This window comes from Schistocerca nitens, chromosome 4 (genome assembly GCF_023898315.1).
Source record: "Schistocerca nitens isolate TAMUIC-IGC-003100 chromosome 4, iqSchNite1.1, whole genome shotgun sequence".
Taxonomy (NCBI): domain Eukaryota; kingdom Metazoa; phylum Arthropoda; class Insecta; order Orthoptera; family Acrididae; genus Schistocerca; species Schistocerca nitens.
This window is the reverse complement of record NC_064617.1, coordinates 162,014,219-162,036,901: the sequence shown is the minus strand read 5'-3', so window position 1 is coordinate 162,036,901 and position 22,683 is coordinate 162,014,219. Positions and strand designations below refer to the sequence as shown.

The window sequence follows — 22,683 nt, the reverse complement described above, 5'->3', positions numbered from 1 at the left end:
TACCAACCTTCCTGTTTCAGTTCAAAATGGTTTAAATGGCTCTGAGCACTATGGGACTTAACATCTTAGGTCATCAGTCGCCTAGAACTTAGAACTACTTAAACCTAACTAACCTAACGACATCACACACATCCATGCCCGAGGCAGTATTCGAACCTGCGACCGTAGCAGTCGCGCGGTTCCGGACTGAAGCGCCTAGAACCGCTCGTCCACTCCGGCCGGCTTCCTGTTTCAGTGTCGAATACTTCGCGGGCAGACTGATTGCTGATAGTCATTCTTTTCTTTTTTTAGTGATCAGTCCCCCGTCTGGTTTGACGCCGCCAGCCACGAATTCCTCACCTGTGCCAACCTCTTCATCTCAGAATAGCACCTCCAACCTACGTTCTCAATAATTTGCTGGATATATTCCAATCTCTGTCTTTCTCTGCAGTTTTTACCCTTCGAAGACATTCCCTCATGATGTAAGCGGTATTCTATCATTCCTGTCGCTTCTCCTTGTCAGTGTTACCCACCTATTCCTTTTCTCTTTTCCCTTCATTCCTTACCATATCAGTAACTCTAATTTTCAACATTCGCCTGTGAAACTATCTCTCAAATGCTTAGTTTTTTTTTCTGTTCGGTTTCCAAACAGTCCGTGTTTCACTTGCATACAGTACTTTACTCCAAACGTACATTCTTAGAAATTTCATCTTCAAATTAACTTCTGTGTTTGATACCAGTAACCCCCTTGGCCAGGAATGCTCTTTTTACCATTAATACTCTGTTTTTGAGGCCCTCGTTGCTTCGTCCATCATTAGTTATTTTTCTTCCTAGGTAACAGAATTTCTTAACTTCATCTACTTCGTGACCATCAGTCCTCGCTGTTCTCATTCTACTACTTCTCATTACTTTCGTCTTCTATTTACTCTCAGTCCAAATCTTGTACTCACTCCCTTCGACACAGCATTAATTCTTCTTTACTTTGTCTCGGGGTAGCAACGTTATCGCCAAATCGTTTTTTTTATATCCTTTAACCTTGAATTTTAATCCAGCTCGTAAACGTTTCTTTAATTTCTGTCACTGGTCCTTCGGTATACAGGTAGGACAGTAGGGGTTGAAGATAACTTCCCTGTCTTACACCCTATTTAATCTCAGCACTTCGTTGTTGGCCGCCCATTCTTATTATCCCTCTCGGCTCTTCTCTCCCTTTAGTTTACTCCGATATTTCTCGGAATTTCGAATGTCTTGCACAATTAACCACTGTCGGACGCTTTTTCCAGGTCGACAAATCGTATGAAGGTATCTTCATTTTAGTCTTGCTTCCATTATCATCCTCAGCGTCAGAATTGCTTCTCTCGTAAATTTACCTTTCCTAAAGCCAAAGTGATCGCCATCTAACACATCATCTACTTTCCTTTCCGTTTTCCTTTATATTATTCTTGTCACCAACTGTATACATGAGCTGTTTAGCTTTTTGTGCGATGACTCTCTCACTTGTCAGCTCTTGTACACTTCGGAACTGTGTGGATGATATTTTGGCGAAAGTCAGATGGTATGTTGCCAGAGCCGTACATTCCGGACAACGTGAACAGCCGCTTTGTTGTCACTTCCCCACCCCCCTCCCCCCTCCCCCCTCCCCCCTCCCCCCTCCCCCCCTCCCCCCTCCCCCCTCCCCCCTCCCCCCCAATGATTAAAAAATTCCGATGGAATATTATCTATCCCTTATGCCTTATTTGATCTTAGGTCCTCCAAAACTCTTTCACATTCCGTCTCCTCTATATCGATTCCTGTTTCTTCTTCTGTCACATCAGTCAAATCCTCGCCTTCATAGAGGCCTTATGTGTAATCTCACCATGTACCCTCTCTTTCCTCTGCATTTAACAGTGGAATTTTCTTTGCACTATCAATGTTAACACCCCTGCTTTTAATTTCACCGACGGTTGCTTTGACGTCCTTTACGACAACCGTTTCTTTTTACATTTCTTCACATTTTTCGCGCATCCATTTTGTCCTAGCTTCTCTGCACTTCCTATTTATTTCGTTTCTCGGTGACTTGTATTTCTGTATTCATGAATATCCCTAAACATTTTTGTACCTCCTTCTTTCATCGAACAACGGAAGTATCTCTTCTTTATTCGTAGTTATCTTCTTTGCACATACGTTTTCCTTTGCAGCTTCTGTGATTGCCCTTTCTAGAGACGTCTACTCCACTTCAGCTCTACTGCCTACTGAGTTATTCCTTATTGCTGTATTTATATTCTTCGAGTTCAAGCTTATCTCGTCATTCCTTAGCACTTCTATACCTCTTCATCCTTCTGTGGTTCTTGAACATAGTTTTTGCTACTACTAGCTGAAATTTCTTACAGAACTCAATTAGTCTTTCACCTCTCTCATTCCTTGTCCCATGCCCATATTTGCCTGTAACCATTTCTTCCTCTCCTTCCGCTACAACTGCATTCCCGTCTGTCATGTCCATGTCTATTAGTTTTTCGTTTCCCTTTACGTACTGTATTACCCTTTCAATACCTTCATATTTTCTCTCTACATCTCCAGCTTGCGATGTTGGCATATATACCTACGCTATAGCTGTTTGTGTTGGTTTGCTGTCGATTCTGATCAGAATAATGTTATCACTAAACTGTTCGTAGTAGCACACTCTCTTCCCTACGTTCCTATTCATAACGAATCCTTCATCCGTTACATTATTTTCTGCTGCTGTTGATATTACTCATCTGAAAAGAAATCTTTGTCTTCTTTCCACTTCACTTCACTGACCCGTAATATATCTAAATTAAGCTTTTGCATTTCCTTTTCATGTTTTCTAGCTTCACTACCACGTTAAAGCTTCTGACGCTCCACTCCACCACTCGTAGGACGTTATCCTTTCTTTCGTTATTCAATCTTTTACTCATCGTCACGACTTGGCAGACCCCTCCCGGAGATACAAATGACGGACTATATCAGTGCCTTTAGCCGATGGAGTGATCGCTATGTCGCTTTTTCAATTACATGCCACGTGTCCTGTGGATACACGTTATGTGTGTCTAATGCAATATTTTCCATTGCCTTCTACATCTTCATGTCGTTGACCATTGATAATTCTTCCACCTTTAGAGGCAGTTCCCCACCTCAAGGACAACAGGGTGCCCTAAATTTCTGTCCGCTCCTCTGCCCTCTTTGACAAGACCGTTAACAGAATGAGGATGACTACTTATGCCGGAAGTCTTCGGCCGCCATTGCTGATTATTAATCAACTTAAGAGGTGGAGGTTGTCGAAACCGGGACCGACGACGTTTTGATTAATAATCAAAGACTCTACCCCTTATCGACTAAAATATCTTTAGTTTTGCCTTTATATATTTTGGCGAGGGGACGATGTATTGGTTGATTCTTCTAGGAAAGTACACTCTCGCAACTTGAATAATAAACCACACCGTGATGCAGAACACGTCTCTTGCAGACTATGGCTGTAGAGTTGGCTCAGCATCTTCGTGACGCTTTCGCTATTAGTAAATGAATGTATAATGAAACGTGCTTTTTTTTTAAATGAACCTATAGCGAAATACGCTGGTCTTCTTTGGATCTTCTCTATTTCCTTCATCATTTAATCCTGGAATTGATCCTACATAGACAAGAAAAGTTCAACTACAAGTCTAAATAGAGTTTTGTAAGCTAACTCCATTGTGGGTGGACTTCTGGGCTATACTTCAAGAGGATTATTCCAAAGAGTCTCAGTCTTGTGTATGCCTTACCTGCTATTAATTATAGTATGTGGCCGTTGCACTAGACATCCCTCCGTACTTGTACTCCTACATGTTTTATGGATGTGACTCCGTTCAGAGACTGTTCTGCAATCGGGTAATCATACAATAACAGTGATTTCTGTCTATTTGCATGCAGTACGTTATTTATTTGCTTTTGAGGACCAGATTCTAGTCACTATCTCAAGCGTCGATGCTCTGCAGTTCTTCTTATCTTTCGCTACAATTTGCTCTCATCTCTTCACAAGTGTCACGGAAATTCTAACCTTATCCGATACGCCATCTACATACACTCCTGGAATGGCGCTAGCTGCGCAGCATTTGTGCACCGCCGCCGTCAGTGTCAGCCAGTTTGCCGTGGCATACGGAGCTCCATCGCAGTCTTTAACACTGGTAGCATGCCGCGACAGCGTGGACGTGAACCGTATGTGCAGTTGACGGACTTTGAGCGAGGGCGTATAGTGGGCATGCGGGAGGCCGGGTGGACGTACCGCCGAATTGCTCAACACGTGGGGCGTGAGGTCTCCACAGTACATCGATGTTGTCGCCAGTGGTCGGCGGAAGATGCACGTGCCCGTCGACCTGGGACCGGACAGCAGCGACGCACGGATGCACGCCAAGACCGTAGGATCCTACGCAGTGCCGTAGGGGACCGCACCGCCACTTCCCAGCAAATTAGGGACACTGTTGCTCCTGGGGTATCAGCGAGGACCATTCGCAACCGTCTCCATGAAGCTGGGCTACGGTCCCGCACACCGTTAGGCCGTCTTCCGCTCACGCCCCAACATCGTGCAGCCCGCCTCCAGTGGTGTCGCGACAGGCGTGAATGGAGGGACGAATGGAGACGTGTCGTCTTCAGCGATGAGAGTCGCTTCTGCCTTGGTGCCAATGATGGTCGTATGCGTGTTTGGCGCCGTGCAGGTGAGCGCCACAATCAGGACTGCATACGACCGAGGCACACAGGGCCAACACCCGGCATCATGGTGTGGGGAGCGATCTCCTACACTGGCCGTACACCACTGGTGATCGTCGAGGGGACACTGAATAGTGCACGGTACATCCAAACCGTCATCGAACCCATCGTTCTACCATTCCTAGACCGGCAAGGGAACTTGCTGTTCCAACAGGACAATGCACGTCCGCATGTATCCCGTGCCACCCAACGTGCTCTAGAAGGTGTAAGTCAACTACCCTGGCCAGCAAGATCTACGGATCTGTCCCCCATTGAGCATGTTTGGGACTGGATGAAGCGTCGTCTCACGCGGTCTGCACGTCCAGCACGAACGCTGGTCCAACTGAGGCGCCAGGTGGAAATGGCATGGCAAGCCGTTCCACAGGACTACATCCAGCATCTCTACGATCGTCTCCATGGGAGAATAGCAGCCTGCATTGCTGCGAAAGGTGGATATACACTGTATTAGTGCCGACATTGTGCATGCTCTGTTGCCTGTGTCTATGTGCCTGTGGTTCTGTCAGTGTGATCATGTGATGTATCTGACCCCCGGAATGTGTCAATAAAGTTTCCCCTTCCTGGGACAATGAATTCACGGTGTTCTTATTTCAATTTCCAGGAGTGTATATATCGAATAGTTATGGTCTAAAAATTTACCTCCGTTGAAAGTGAGGTTTTGTAATCTGTCTACTAAGAAGTCTTCAATCCTACATTACCTTTGACAATCCTTTCGCTCATATTTTGTTCATTAGGTAGTAATAGCAACTGTGTTGAACGTCTCTCAAAAATCAAGGAACGCGGCATGAACCTGGTAGCATTCTGTGTCACGTGGACTAACAGAGAAAGGTGAAATTCTCGTGATAGTTGTTTTGGTAGTCCATCGTGATTCTTAGAGAGAAGATTTTCTATTTCCAGCAATGTCATATTACGTCAGGCTAAACTATATTCCAAAATACTACAACAGACCGACTTCAGAAGCATACATACGAGGGTAATTTTTGAAGTAAGAACAGATTTGTAATGGAGTAAGAGGAACTTGTACATTGTATCACAGACTATAATATTCATGTTTTTTCACTTTTCACCGTAGACACCATGAACAATGAAACATTTGTCAACTCGTGGCACCAGCTTTTGGGTCCCGGTATCAAATAATTTTGTGCCTGACCTACAAAGAATTAATAGTTTCTTTCAACATTTTATCATTTTCACAGCGGTTTTCACCAAGAAATTACTTGAGTTTAGGAAAGAGATGAAAATGTGACGGTGCTAAGTCGGGGCTGCAAGGTGGATAACCCAGGAATTTCCAATGAAAATTGTCCATTTACGTCTTTGTTTTTCCCATAACGTTAGGCCGCGCATTATCACGAGGCACAACGACGCCGTTAGAGTGCAGTCCCCGCCGGCGATTTTGAATAGCGCGCATAAGCTCTAGCACCTCTCAGCATTTAATATCATTCATCTTGGCAACAGGTCTATCAGAAGAACGCCTTTTGTCCCAAAAAGCCGTTGCCACAATTTTCCGTGTTGAAGGTTCGTGTTTGAATTTTGGTGGTTTCGTCGGTGACTTTAAATGATGTCACTCACTGGACTGATGCCGGCCGGAGTGGCCAAGCGGTTCTAGGCGCTTCAGACTGGAACCGCGCGACCGCTACGGTCGCAGGTTCGAATCCTGCCTCGGGAATGGATGTGTGTGACGTCCTAAGGTGAGTTAGGTTTAAGTAGTTCTAAGTTCTAGGGGACTGATGACCTCCGCTGTTAAGTCCCGTAGTGCTCAGAGCCATTTGAACCATTTATTTAACTGGACTGATATTTATTCTGTGTAATGTAGTACGCAATCCACGTTACATCACTGGTCACTATGTGACTCAAGAACTCGTCACCATTCTTGTGAGCGCGCGCCAGAACGTAAAACGATTATGCCATTCGCTTTGTTTTGTGTTCCTCATTCAACATTTTCGGCACCCATCTCGAACATAATTTTGATAGTGAAGTTTTCCAGTAACAACGTGAAAAACTACTGATCTTTTAAGCTTGTTGAAATTTTTGATGCAGATCGTCAATAGTGAAGCGTCTATTTTGGCGAATTACCTCATCAACTTTTTATGCCAGTTCTTCATTCAGATCAGTAGGCCATCCAAGTCGTTCTTCGTCATGAACATTTTTCCTTCCTTTGTTATACAGCCTACCTCATTTATGCACATTCCATCATTCATTAACCTGAGCATAAACATCAACACGCAGCTGGTGAATTTCCGTATGAAGAAATTGTTTAGTATTTAAGAATGGGTTAACCAAGGGCACTCCACAAACGGCCGGTTCAGTGATCGACAGGGCGGCAAACGAAGCAGTGTAACCATACAGCCAACACCGGCAGAGAGGTGAAACGTATTTGCGACGCAGGGAGAGACTGGCCAAGTGGGGTCGATCGTGAACGGACGTCACGTGACTGGATGTGAACGGACGTCACGTGACAGGATGCGCCGGCACTGTGCGCTATGGGTCATTGCTTTAGAAATGACCCTTGTGTGTAGTTTTATGCGTCTGCTCGATGAACATTCTTGGACACTTTATTCCAGTCAATAGGAGCGCTTCGCTTCTCCAGCGTGTGATGTGCTCAACAAAGATCAAGAGAAACGATGCGTATCATCTCCGTGTGAAGTATCGCGAGTTAGTCTGAGGCCGTTATGTTGAAAGATATACGCAAAGCCCCTGAAGCGGTGGTGCAAAATTTGGAGACTCTAACGACAAGTTAAATATGGCAGAACTCGTCTGTAGCTGGTATGCGCAACAGTTCAAGCCCATTAAAGAGGTCTGCAGAACCACTCCAGCAGAGGAAATGAGGAACTTGTTTCAGGATAGTCTAGGTGACATTTTAACTACGTAATTTACACGGAGATATCAAGATGATCCCATCGCGCAGGAGCACACGACGCCATGTCAACATGACGGACAGTTCACCAACGCTGAAAAGGCGAGGACTCACACGGAGACCAACCAATGACAGCTAACCTCTTCTAATGCGATTCTATCTGTTTTCATTATTCGGGAGTTGACCGTCTGGTTTTAAACTTTCATTGCATTTTGCGTTTAATTTGATTGGGAAACAGTTGAGATTGAACTTAACATATACATGAATGGGCATGAGATATGATTGGTGGCAATAAATTTTTCATCTGTGATTATTACTTTACGTATGAAAGATTCTGTTGCAGATTAATAAAAATGAATTTCTTTAAATATTCCAAAATAATAAGTTGTACTTGTATTTAAGTACTAAAGCTGTTTGTGCAAGAATGAAAATATTATTGTCCAGCCGGCCGGAGTGGGCGTGCGGTTCTAGGCGCTGCAGTCTGGGGCCTAGCGACTGCTACGGTCACAGTTTCGAATCCTGCCTCGGGCATGGGTGTGTGTGATGTCCTTAGGTTAGTTAGGTTTAATTAGTTCTAAGTTCTAGGTGACTGATGACCTCAGACGTTAAGTGGCATAGTGCTCAGAGCCATTATTGTCCATCGGACTTAGCAAACATTTTCACGTTGCAGTGGATTTTTGTTTAACGGGATATACCCCACTAGTTTTGAAGCGTAAGACTATCTTTACTATATGAAAATGTTTTCTTTTTTATATTGCTAAGCCAACTTGAAAAATTGTCCACTTTTAAATACACATTACGATATGTTCAGAATGTATCACTTTCTTGAATGAAAATTTACAAAAGCTACAGTTTGTACCCACCTGTGAATGTACAAGATAAAATCTACTATCTCCTTTTATTCTGCGTCTGGAATGCTGTGAAAAGAAACGCTTTATCATTTTCGTTTACCTCTATCTGTACCCTTTTTAGGATGCGGTCGTTATTGCGATCGTATATTTAAATCCGCCGCTGCTGCATACTGCTCGCACGCGGCGCAGCTCCGCGCCAGCAGCGACATCCAGTAAAACGCTGAAATTTCTTAAATAAAATGGGTAATGTCTAGTGCGAACTTTGCAGTAATTGTGACAAACAGATTTTAGTAGATAAATATATTTTAACAGAAACAATTAAAATCTTTACACACCTTTTACAATCCCAGCTACAAATTGCGTCGATCATCGACTTACGACAAATGAAGACTACTTAAGAGCCTTATGCAACGTCACGGGTCCCTCTCCCATTCAGTCCGTGCAGAAGACAAGCGACTGTAGTGCAGTATATTGCCTATTTGTATCTTAACTTAATCTTGTACAGTCCTTGTCGTTCTTGATTACATATCGTTTCTTCTGTGGCGGTTTTCACATCCACCGCCACAGATAGTATTTCACTATCTTTGAATAATCATTTATAATAGCAAAATTCATAATTATCTTTTTCCTCAGAAAATTAAGTGTCCTTTTGAAATTCAATTAACAGAAATATATATAAATTATAAGTTACAGTGAGCATTATATATCGAAATGTTCTTTTAACTTTCACTTTTGATGCGTGCTGCCCGAGAACGTTAAACTCTCCGTTGGCGGATCTTTGCTTATCGTGTACGGGCGATAAATTGCACCCAACGAAGCGGTTGGCCTTCGTTGCAGTTCGGTCTACTGGCGATAACATCAAGGCGTTGGTGGTTGGTTGGTCTCGTGCCTATTGTCCTATAGCACATGCCAAGTTGGATGTTCATTGGTTCAGTAGCGATTTGCTGTTTCTCTGGAACGAGTGTGCATTCACGCTTTTGAAGACAGCCAACAGATCCGCTTCATTTGATTTATTCTACTGTTTCGCTCTTTTATTTGACAATAGCATCATCAGAAACTCTACAACTTAGGCATTAAACTACAGTAGTTGGCTGTTAAATTACAGAGCCAACCGGCCAGTAAAACATTAACTTCGATTTTTGCCTCTCAAGAAAAACTTGATTTCCGCCGTTTCTGTTTACCCTGCAGACAATGCCTGCTCTCGCTAAGAGTGTGTGTGTTCCCTGTGTTCAAAAATAGTGAATTATGGAGCGGAATATGGAGAGAGCGTTGAAGCTAATAACGTTTTATCGTGAACGCTCACATAGATGGTCCTCTACGAACAGTTATTAAGCAAAGAAATGGAAAAGATCAAACACTTGGAGGGGAGCAAGTGATCCGTAAGAAATAAATGTGCAGGACGTGAAAAAGAAGGTGAGGAATTTATTCACATCTTTTCGCAGTGAACGACAGAGAGAAACATACAAAATCTGGATTGACCGTTAATGTTTGTGCAGCAGGTACATCTCTCTTAAAACATGAGTCACGTTTGGAAATTTTGCGGCCAACACAATTCAATCACAATTTGAAATCTGTAGCTTCCCTTCGGAAAAGAGGTTATGAAGTAGGCTAATTCCGATTTAGGAATCAGGTAGACATTAATTTTGACACACCACACTGCTCCCTACTTTTAGAAGAGAGATCGTCCACCAGTGTCGTTTCTTCTTCCACATTTCTTCTGATGATGAGCTTCTTGCAGTGAAATAAATGCTGCACATGCAACAACTGCTATATCCTATTATTCCCTTGTAACATCTGCCAGTGAAATTGCAATTAAAACGCTGTTTTATAACAATAACGAGAGCTACGCCGACAACATTGCTGAATCCCTTGGCCCAAAGGCCTTGATTTGGTGAGGGTGAGAAGCCGAACGCCAAAGCACTGGCGACTAACTTTCGACGAAACCTTGTGTGTCGTTTGTTGCCCTTCGTTGGCCTCGAGTGTACGTAACATAGTTTTTGGGAATCTCATGATATGATGGTAGCAGATTATGTTCGTAAGGGACACACTATCCCAAGTGCGTACTATGCAAATCTGGTGACAGTGTTATTGCAGACTGTCAAGAGATAGCTGCGAGATGTGCTGCCTCAGGTTGTCAGCAAGGCATTATTCAGGGTGAGGGATGGTCCTCAATGGTTAGGGCTGTGTTTACATGAAATTTACTCAATCCTCTGGTCCAAGTGAACCGATCATTGACTGGAAATGGTTATGTTTGGATACTTGCACTCCGTTTGCTGATATTCATGGACTTCATGTTTCCAAACAGCGATGGAGTTTTTATTCATCCTTGTCACCGGGAAACAACTGTTCTCGATTGGATCGATGAACATTCTGGATAATTCGAGCAAATTATATTTCCACCCAGATCGCTCGACATGAATTCCATCGAACATTTATGGGACACATTCTGGAGGTCAATTTGTGTACAAAATCCGGCATCGAGAACATCTTTGCTATTATGGACGGCTATAGAGACATTCTAACGTCCTGTCCGCATTTTAATACACTGCGCGTTGATCTTGGCCTGCCATGTACACTCTGGATGCCATTTTAGCGGATGACCGAGGATGAGCTGCTCGCGTTCTTCGTTTCATCCACTTGACAAACCTGTCTAAGGACATTTGATTATACCGTTTTCTTGTAATCCCTTGCATGTTAATATGTCTTTTATAGTGTTGTCCCTTTTAGTTGCTGTTTCAACCTAGTGCCTCGCAGTGCATTCCTAACTTAGTCTGGGCTCTAATGACCATTGTAGCTGTGCGCCCTAAAACCACAAAAAAAAAAAAAAAAAAACACTTCTGCAGCGGATTTCCTACTAGCTGAGACGTCGATCTGCTGGCCTACGTTCGGGAAAAAGAGGTCCAACACATTATTAGGAGGTATCGCGTTACTCTTGCCACAACTGTGCGCAATAATAATGATTTTTTTGAGATGAGAATTAAGTCTTTCTTGCTAACCCTGGTACTAAGAAAATTAATTTTCTTAACTATAGTATTAAACACAGTCAAGTACATACATATGACACAGAAAAATTATATCACACTTCAAACTAACGTTTCATGTGATAGCTAGAGATGAAAGTTATGACGCGGGGAGCATGCACATGACTTACTATTTACTTCATACTATTTGCTGCTTTGAGCAGGTCTGCGAGCGTACTGACGCAGTGCTCGCTGGTGTTGCTGGCTGGTGGTGTGGGCGTGAATCCCTTCCTGACAGTGGTGGCGCAGGGCGCGGTCCAGCTTCCCTCGGTCTGCGCCGTCCACGTGTGCGCGTCGCGCTTCGGCCGACGCTGGACCGCTGTGGGCTGCGCTCTGCTGGCAGGAGTCACCAGCGCGGCCACCTTCTGTATGCTGAGGGGTAAGCCGTGCAGAGTGTAAACTTTCCTCTGGATGCTCTGTTCTGTAGTGTAGTATTTCTCCCTCGGTTTATGACATTCTGCGTTCCCTTCCCGTAGCTTGGCTGTTCTTTCGTAACCGTTCAAGCCACTCTGTAACATCTCATATTTTATCGGAACCATAGCTTAAACTCATTCTATACGATATGTTTAGAACTGCGATTCTGTTAGTCTGGGTCTGGTGTCCTAAATCGCATGTTCTTGAACTTGTAACCAACTCAAATTCAAGGAAGGAGTTCACTTCAGTGCAGCCTCTGATGCGTTGTATCCCACCCTGCTTTCTGGATGTATCAGTCATTGAATTCATGCACTGATTAAGGAAAGTGATATGGATGAAATAGATTGACGCTACCACAATGAGCCCAGTGGGAAGAGCTCAAATAGCGGTTGGTAGTAGATATATGTTGTTCACTAATTGTCAACATGTACGTTTACATTTTGACTGAAATCAAATGAAATCGTATTTATCACCAGATTTCACAAACTGAAAAACATCGGCAGTAGAAAGAACGTGACAAAATCAATACCTTCTTGAAACGCCCTGGTATACCCGCAGGACAGGACAGGTAGTTGGAATTGTGGAAAGGGGCCAAAATGAGCGGCTGTCAGTTACACTCGGACTCATATAACTTAATTTTTTTGTCCAAAAATTACAGAAAAATCCTTGAACTTAGTTATCGGCTGAATAGGCCACACTATCTGACGCCTTAAGGGCACTACCTCTTATATGTTTTAAAAATTAACGGCTAAAAGACATTAACCCTAAATTCAGACGCCAAAGAGAGTATTTAGGCAAAAGTTATGTAAGTTCTACATTTGGACTAAAGGCCCAAAATCTAACACTTGGAAAGCAACAACCTTAGTTTAAATACGGCTGAAGGTCCATGATTTAAGACTCAAGGTAAAATTAAATAAAAGAAACACAAAGCAGAAGGCATCTTCAATTACGCTGAAGGCCCCAAGCAGTCTGATGCTCGAAAGACATAGCCTTAGTATAAAAACGTCTGAAGGCCCCATGACTTAAAACTCAAGGTAAAATAAATTTAAGCAACAAAGCTCTATCTTAAATTAGGTTTAAGGCCCCAAACAATATAATACTTGACAAGAAAGGAACCTTAATTTTACAACGGTTGAAGGCCCATGACTTAAAACACATCTAAAACAATTTTTAGTGGGCAGTTGTCCCAAGGCCTTATCTTCAAACAATATATTAATCAGTCTGAAGGTCCAAAGAGCCTAACACCTGACAAGCAAGAAACCTTTAATTTTAAAACGGCTGAAGGCCCATGACTTAAAACAGCACTAAAAACAATTCAAATTTAATTCAAAGCCGTCTGCTATGACCCATACAAATACACACAACAGAAAATAAGAAAAGGCAGTGCAACTAACGCCGCACAAATGTTTCGGGGGTCGGCCATCACATGAAATACTAACCTTCACTTAGGTGAGACAGCCACTCGGCCCATCCATTCTCGAACCGACGACAACCAAACCAACACACAGTCAATGGACGCACCGACAAGTTAACTTGCGCTCCACTCTACCAGCACACAACCGTGAGTTCAATGCTAAACGTAAAAGTCATGGACACCCACAACCAGGCATACATTAAGCTGTCAAACTACACACCGTGCTGGACAGCGACAACACGGTGAGGAGAAGACAGTGCCTGAATTTACGATGCGCATCCCGCATCCAAACCTCAAAGTAACTAGTGAACTAACAATTACTTATTATGCGAAACATGAACACTAATCTGTCTTTAAATAACCCAACAATAGCTACGTATTTATTTTACATCATATTTTTATATAATTAGGTAAGAACTTAGATTCGTGCATTAATCTGTCTTACAAGGACAACGTCCCACAGTGACTTGACAGTGGTGTAATAACACACGCTTCAAACCACGAGCGCGAGTCGCCCGGTATGAAGCGAAAAAAATGGCTCTGAGCACTATAGGACTCAACTGCTGAGGTCATTAGTCCCCTATAACTTAGAACTAGTTAAACCTAACTAACATAAGGACATCACAAACATCCATGCCCGAGGCAGGATACGAACCTGCGACCGTAGCGGTCTTGCGGTTCCTTACTGCAGGGTATGAAGCGAGCTGCGAAGACGTGTGGTGGCGAGGGGGGGACGGGGGGGCTGACCAAATGTGGCGACTCGAACGGGCAGTCGCGGACGGTTGTGTCTGTATTCCGAAATAGATTAAGTAAGACTTAGAGTCAACTTGAATTTTCTAGATCTCACTCTTACGACAGCAGACGACAAAGCTTCACTATCTTCCGCAAGGAGAACAGTTCTGATCAAATTACTCCATTCACATCAGTACACCCGCATTCTCGTAGGATGGCCTGTTTTCATTCAGCTATGCATAGAGCCACCTTTCTTCTGAAAATCTCAATTCTGAAATCAATCTGATTAGAACTGTGGCTGCCAATAATGGCTATGCTCCTTCTATAGCAGATGGTACTTTTGGTAGGAAAACTAATAAGACAGTCACTACCCTAGGCGTTTCTAATATTGAACCTAATGACAAGAGAAAATTCTTCTCTATACCATTGCTCGACGCAGTTTCCTACAGGATACAGCGTTTACTTCAAAATAAATATAACTTTGGAGTAGCCTTCTCCAGTAATAATTATTTAAAAAGTAACATCTTACGTAACTTGAAATCTACGCTTTCCCCTCTGCATAATTCTGATGTCTACAAAATTATTTGTGGCGATTGTCCTGCCTGTTCCATAGGCCAAACAGGCCGAGCTATTTCGACAAGATTTCGGGAATACCTTCTGGGCAAAAAAGGCACCAATGTTCACAATTCAACTTTCGCTGGCCATTCGTTAATCACAGGACATATTCCTAAAGATGTAAAAGACGACCAGCTCTTGCACTGGGAATAAAGAGGCTTTAGGCTTAACATCTAAGAACAGCTAGAGATTTTTAACACCTATCTATGAAGGACGGTCTCACATTGAACGAACAGTTGCAATTACGCAAGAAAACCTTTTTTTCAAGGTATAGAGCCGCTAATGAAAATTGGTCTGAACAGCGATATTCTCCTCAATGTAGACTCCTAAACATCGGTTCCCTTTCCAGTTTCACATTTTTTTAATGTACATTTGAAGTATATTTCATTTATAAAATAGGACCGTTTACGGTAAGTTGCAATTTTCATGCATTAATTCCTGTCGTTGCCTGTAATGTTAAATTGTCTATACAGTGCCTCATTTGCTCTTGTCTGTAATTCGATCACTTCTCGCTAGGTAGAGCGAATGTGTTTTCGTATCCAACTCGTGGCTGCCCTGGCCTGTGAGCCGTCTAGTCTAATGGTATCAGCTGTTTTTTTTTTATCTCATTTTGTTCGATATTGTTTGTTGTATTTCTTCGGGTCGAACGTCCCATGACGCTTGTTCAAGTTGATCGTTGAAGCAACAACTCAGTTTTTATATTACAGAGGGCAGCTAACCCTCTGACCGAACACGCTGAGCTTCCGTACCGACCTACGTACATTCTGTAATTAAATTAAAATCAGACCTTTCGTTTGGAAGTTACGATGCCGCAGAGAAATACACAGATACACGCGTTAAACCTACGGCACTCTTCTGTTTCCATCCGTGAGTTAGAAACCGGATTCCATCGGCCTGCATTTCTGATAGGCGCGAGAACATTGCACTATCAAATGCTGTCATGTTTCAGTCTCAGTTGGTACTGTGAGTACGCCTTTGTAAGTGACAGGATTGGTATCAGACTATATTAGACAGCCGCGTCTTCTATGAACGTACTCTTCCTGGTCATGGTCGAGGTTACTGGGTTCCCAGTGGACAAGCACATTCTTGATTATAGCAAACGCTTCGTGTTGCGGTCTGACTGATTTTTATCGGCAACTGACTGAGCTAAATTTGTGTTTTACACTGGGGACATCTGTCACAGGCCAAGGTTTCATGGAACCAGTTCTTAGTAAGTAAAGATGAGCTGTGGTGAAATCGACACCCTTCTTCCCTCATTCTGCGGTCGAACTTTTTTGCTGTACTGTCACTGAGATGTCGGCTTTAGCGCCTCACTTACTTAGTCCATACTATGTTTACTCATATTTTTGTCTCAATGAAATTCTTGTCCGAATGGTATTGCTTTGGTTAAGTGACACCTCTTTAAATGTTGAATCTGTATTTCTGTACATGTTAACTGTTGGTCTTCGTATCCTAACTGTTGCCTCATGCTGATAAAATTTTTGCACTTCAGCTCCGAATTCAATAGGCTTTAGATTGGTCGCAGGCTACTACTCACTAGATAGTTTGAACTTCAGCTCGTCATATGAGATCGTTATTACTTGTAGCTTGCAATTTACTCTACTTTGCAAATTTTGTAGCGAGTAAATGTCTGAATGAAACCTTCTTACATCTTAAACCCTTTACTTTTCGGATCCTTTCAAGCTGCATTCTAACAGAATACAAAATACTGACTGAAATCTAGGTATTTTGTGGTTTTTGATTAGAGGTTAGATACAGACACTGAATTTATGCTGTCAGTGACTGGACAGATTTCTTGTAGGAGGCCTACCAGTGGTTCACACCTTTTGTAGGGCCTCTCTGTGACTTCAGAATGTGCTGCGGTCGCTGGAGCACTCTCCATTGAGTTTAGTTGCAATATTTTCACTGACGGTCTGTGAACATTTAAAGGCCCAGACTTTCTGTTTTCGAAGTGAAGCTTTCTCCGTCCATTACCCATATGCTTATAGTAATCTGGCTGCTTCTAAGATTCTTTCTCTTCTGGTAGATACGTACAAAACTTGGTCTAATTATGCCTGAAGTTGATCCCCAGTAATATTTGAAAACTCATCTGAATATGTTGGACATGTTGATTTTCGTTAAATGAGGCAAAATTGTTTACTGCCTTAAGGCTGGCGTTCACATCCTGTAATATTTTTTTAAAGACAACGTAGTGACCATTGACAAACCGTAGTGGCCATTGACTGTAGAAATTATATATTTTCGATATTTCAATTTTGGTCATGAGGCCATTATGAAGGGAGATACTGTGAAGGCTAAAAATAAACAACAGAATGGCAATAAAAGCAAAGAACAGAATGGCAGTAACAATTCATGCTTACAGTAGCATAAAAATCGCAGAAATGATATTGTACTCTACTTATTCTGTATTTTGTAGAACATGTGAAACTTAGAAAGTCTTGTAATGCCTCAGCAATATTTAATGAAGTGATACTACAGACATAGAGTAAAGTTTAGTAAATTACATAAACTCTTACCAATGGCACCAAAAAACCAAATCCTGGTTCTTATACACTATTTTACACGCGAACTAAGCAGTTGGTGGGAGAAGACATTCAAGGGTCGTACTATCTTTGCTCCTGCTAAATATCATACATGCAGATAAAGAGCATGGATGGCAGTGAACATCAAAAGAGAGAGGAGATGATCTGGACAATACGAGTTACTGACTTGTCAGACAGATAGATGCAGACCTAGAAGTGCAGTTAAGAGGGCATGGTTCCCGGGAATTTTCGCTTTCTCCGTTTTTCTCCGGAGAATGGAGGGATGGCCCTCGAATAAGACACAAAAACACCAACCACAAAATTAAAGGCCTTCCGTTGGAATATACAACGTCTGATAGTGCAATGAATATGGCTCCACAGAGCAATACTAACAGCACCGTTTCAACCGAAAAATCGCAACACCCAGGATTTCAGTGAGGAGTAACTTACTCCATAAAAACCGAATTATCGCCAGCAACCACAATTATCACACAGAAACATACTATCCCAACAGATACAAATACATTACAGTGATATCAGCTTATTTCGAATCGAATAAAACAACTACTGACTCTGAAATAAGCCATCTGAGAGTAAATCACTATCAGAGATTTAAACTGCAGAATGGATGTACAAAATTACGATAAAGTGGGCGGAATAGAAACATTTTCAAAATTTAAAAGAAAAAAAATGGTAATTTTGGAAGGAAATTAGAGGAGATTGTATGAGACTGCAGGTCTTCTGTTTAACTTCGAGGTACCAATCAAATTTCTTACCTAGCTGATGGTTTTATAGCAGAAAGAAAATAAAACTTGCTGTTTCTGCCTATCCCGAAGAGAGCGAGTGTATGGAAACTACGGTATTAATAATTTTTTTTCAGTGATACGTCTTTCTGGTGGACAACAACATGTAAAAATCGTTTTCGGATCCAAGAGAACAAGAAACAAAATGTGTCTGGTTCAGAAACTGTTTATTTAGTACAAAAAATAAATAAATATTACGGGACATGTCGTTTCTTATAGTGTTTTCCAAAAAAAGTTGTTACATCTCTAATTACTTCATTGTAACATAAAGATGATGTCTTTGAATCCTCAGATCATATCCCCAGAAGTAACGAATAGCTTCAGACTAACACCACATTGGCTAAAAAAGTATTTCACATTTGTTTAAATACACGTGATTAATCGACCTTGTTTTCTTTTTTTCAGAAGAGAACATAAACATCACCTTTGCCTTCAGAATAACAAGTCTCATACGCAAATAACCTGAACGACTGCTTCATTTTCCATGTACTCTACTCACACCATAATCCTCTGAGTCGAGAACAGTGCGAGGTGGTTCATTTCTAACGAGTTCTTGGTCTTTTTCTGAAGAAAAAGAACGGCTGAAGCACAATACAAATCCAACTCATAAGGGGACCAGTTAAGGGTAATATAACACCTCTCGAGGACAGCAAATCGCATATCACTTCGGAAACATATTACTCTGGAAATAGGTATCCAAGGAGAATGGGGAAAACCACAAGAGTCGGCCGAAGTGGCCGTGCGGTTAAAGGCGCTGCAGTCTGGAACCGCAAGACCGCTCCGGTCGCAGGTTCGAATCCTGCCTCGGGCATGGATGTTTGTGATGTCCTTAGGTTAGTTAGGTTTAACTAGTTCTAAGTTCTAGGGGACTAATGACCTCAGCAGTTGAGTCCCATAGTGCTCAGAACCATTTTTGAAAACCACAAGAAAGAAGAAACAAGCATTTCCGGGAGTAATAGACAGCTGGAAAGTGGAAGCAAAATCACACACCGGAAAACAATTTGAAACGCTAATAAACAACGCACAACTACAGGAACCAATTCAAGGACTGGAGTAAGTCCTAAGACAAGCTGCCACCCCTAGGAATAAAAGAAGAAAGAAACAATGAGTCGACATAGTGTGCTACACACTACGAAAAGACGTACTAGGTGTAGCGATGCAAGGGGTACCAAATTTGTTATAAGAGTCAGTAAATTACTCAACTGACAGTGTTTTGCAGTAGAAGTATTTCGTTCATTACAAGCAAATATCGATTCGTGACGTCATCGTCTAGACACTAGTTGAGTGTTATCTGAATCCGTTTTAGCTAACTATAGTTTCTTTCAGGCGATAACATTTTAGAGATTATGAAACACAGGTTCTTGAAGTTTATTCAGAATAGGAGATGGTAGTAAATGCAGGCTATAATTTATCTGTTTAATATAAAGGTGCTTATGAATTTTCTGCGCATGAAAAAGTGTGAATTTATGTGCGGCTTTTACTCTGAGACGAGTTATCACTTAAAGTGCTAAAAGTGAGCGTGGACAGTTCCCTGACCTGCGCGGTGAATTTTGCTTTATGTGATTTTGATCCGAATGGAGACAAATCCAGTTTCATTTAGACTTTATGTGAGATACATACGTCACGTTATTACAAAAGAGTCGTTTACCGCATTAGGGAAAACTGAAACCTGCACGCTCGATTTGAAATACGTTACACGCTAGTGCTTGATCGAGCTCTCCAGTGAATCGCGTACGAACGTTGCAAACGCGCTCGGACTTAATGCATTAACTTGGAAATAAATTTTGCGACAATTGCTGATTTTGACAAAAATGAACCGAAAGCAAAATATGGAGGTTCTGTTTTAATTGAGACACATATTACCTTATTGATCACGTTGGTTAGCAACACTGTAACGCTGATTAATTAAATCATAAGAACGATTTGCGACGCAATAAGTCCCATTATGCATATAAACTTTTACACGAAATTGGCTGACCGTATGAATTTATGAGATTGATTTTATTTCCAGTAACGTCAATAAACCGGCTGATTCAAAAGTTAAATTACTGACTGTTTTGTAACTTCATTGATTGTCCCACGTCACTACTCAACGTATTGTATCGCATCTCTTCACGAGAGATCTCAAGAAGCCGGGATAAACAATAAACAAGAAAAAAGACTAAAGAGGAGGCATCGGCATATAGGAACAAAACACCTTATAAAGACGTTGTGTACGAAACCCTACATTTCTCAGAATTTAAGTCAAGAATCGATATATCTACCGAAAAACCCTAAAAGGGAAAAAGAGAATATTTTGGGACAGAGAAGGAAAGAAACTAGTGGAAGAAGCCACAAGCGACCGAAACATAGCAGCACACTCATGAAATACGCTACAACGTCATATGAAAGAATGGGAGACACACTTACAAAACATACTTAACGAAGTGGAACTAAAAGGCTACCAGCAGGTCTAAAGGAAGGCATTGTCACATACAACTACAAAATGGGCACTGTTTACTATAAGGAGGTCAAGTATCCCATTAACAGCACCAAGAGCAAGAACGCCGCAGACCTTGAAATTAAGGAGATGTCTCCATGGTCATGGAACGAGTCAATAGATAAAATTGTAACACGATAGTAGAAACAGATAAAATGAAATATAAGTAAGATATTCAGGCGACAATTCGTAAGTTTAAATAAAGAAAATCAACAATGTAACACTGGGATTTGCTTAATTTTTCAGCTCTTCCAGAAGCTCCTTGACAGAATAGAAGGAGTGAACCATGAGGAAATTCTTCAGTTTGGACTTAAAAGTTTTTGGGCTACTGCTAAGATTTTTGAGTTCTTGTGGTAGCTTATTGAAAATGGATGCAGCAGAATACTGCACTACTTTCTGCACAAGAGTCAAGGAAGTGCATTCCACAAGCAGATTTGATTTCTGCCTAGTATTAACTGAGTGGAAGATGCTAACTCTTGGGAATAAGCTAATATTGCTAACAACAAACGACATTAAAGAAAATATATACTGTGAGGGCGATGTCAGAAATCCCGGACTGTTAAATAGGGGTCGACAAGAGGTTCTCAAACACACACCACACATAGCTCGAATAGCCCATTTTTGATCCAAAAACACCCTTTTTGAATCAGAATAATTAACCCAAAATATAATACCATATGACATAAGCGTATGAAACTATGCGAAGTAGACTACTTTTCATGATGAACTGTCACTTATTTCAGATACTGTTCTAATGGTAATAAAGCAGCATTTAGTTTCTAAACAAGATCCTGAACACGGGCTTTCCACAACAGCTTACTATCTATCCTAACGCCTAGGAACTTGAACTGTTCCGTCTCGCTTATAAGATACCCATTCTGTCTGATCAAAATATCGGTTCTTGTTGAATTGTGAGTTAGAAACTGTAAAAACTTGGTCTTACTGTGATTTAGCATCAAATTATTTTCCACAAACCACGAACTTATTTCATGAACTACATTATTTGATACTGTTTCAATATTACTCACAAGATCCTTCACTACCAAGCTGGTGTCATCAGCAAACAGAAATATTTTTGAATCACCTGTAATACTAGAAGGCATATCATTTATATAAATAAGAAACAGCAGTAGCCCCAGCACCTACCCTTGGGGAACGCCCCACTTAACAGTGCCCCACTGGGACTGAACATCACTACCACTCTCAATATTGCGGAGAATTACCTTCTGCTTTCTGTTCTTAAAGTAAGAGGCGAACCAATTGTAAGCTACTCCACTTACTCCATAATGGTCCAACTTCTGCAGTAACGTTTTGTGGTCAACACAGTAAAAAGCCTTCGTTAAATCAAAGATAACACCTAGCGTTCGCAACCTTTTATTTTATCCGTCCAAAACCTCACAGAGAAAAGAGAATATAGCATTTTCAGTTATTAAACCATTTCTAAAACCAAACTGTACATTTGACAGCAAATTATGTGAATTTAAATGCTCTAGTAACCTTGTATATACAACCCTCTCGATAACTTTAGCAAACACCGATGGCATAGAAATAGGTCTGTAATTGTCAACATTATACCTGCCTCTCTTTTTACAAAGTGGCTTCACTACTGAGTACTTTAATCGGTCAGGGAACCGACCACTCCTAAAGGAAAAGTTACAGATATGGCTAAGTGCTGGGCTAACATACATAGAACAATACTTCAGTGTTCTGCTAGATACCCCGTCATATCCATGAGAGTTCTTGGTCCTTAGTGATTTAATTATTAACTCAGTCTCCCTCTTGTCAGTATCATGGAGGAGCATTTCAGGTAACAGTCTCTAAACATCTCTTTCTATGAGCGCTATATGATTCCCTGTTGGGACTAGGTTTCTATTTAGTTCACCTGCTATATTCATATTAAATACTGTACATATATGCGACTTATCAGTAACACGGACATTCCCACTACGCACTAATTCTATATCCTCGTCCTGTCTCTGCAGACCAGCCACTTCCTTTACGACTGACCATATGGTTTTAATTTTATCCTGAGTCTTAGCTATGATATCTGCATACCACATACTTTTTGCCTTGCTAATACCTTTTTAAGCACCTTTTAATACTGTTTGTAATGGGCTGCTGCATTTGGATTTTGACTGTTACTAACGTTTTGATATAATTGGCACTCTGTTCTGCAGGATATTCTTATCCCTCTAGTCAGCCACCCAGGCTGCCTGTTTGTGCTAGTAGGCCTACCCTGTTTTGAATGTTCTAACGGAAAGCAACTTTC

General features: G+C 41.6%; 1 protein-coding gene across 1 annotated transcript in view; it reads left to right on the top strand.

Moving 5' to 3' along the window:
• Positions 1-22,683, top strand: part of LOC126252179 (solute carrier family 22 member 7-like) — a gene marked incomplete at its 5' end in the record, with an annotated part of 157,856 nt that overhangs the window by 111,652 nt on the left and 23,521 nt on the right. Inside the window, one exon of the mRNA XM_049953049.1 lies at positions 11,600-11,814. Coding sequence (XP_049809006.1) covers positions 11,600-11,814 — 215 coding nt within the window. The remainder of the gene's footprint in view (positions 1-11,599; positions 11,815-22,683) is intronic.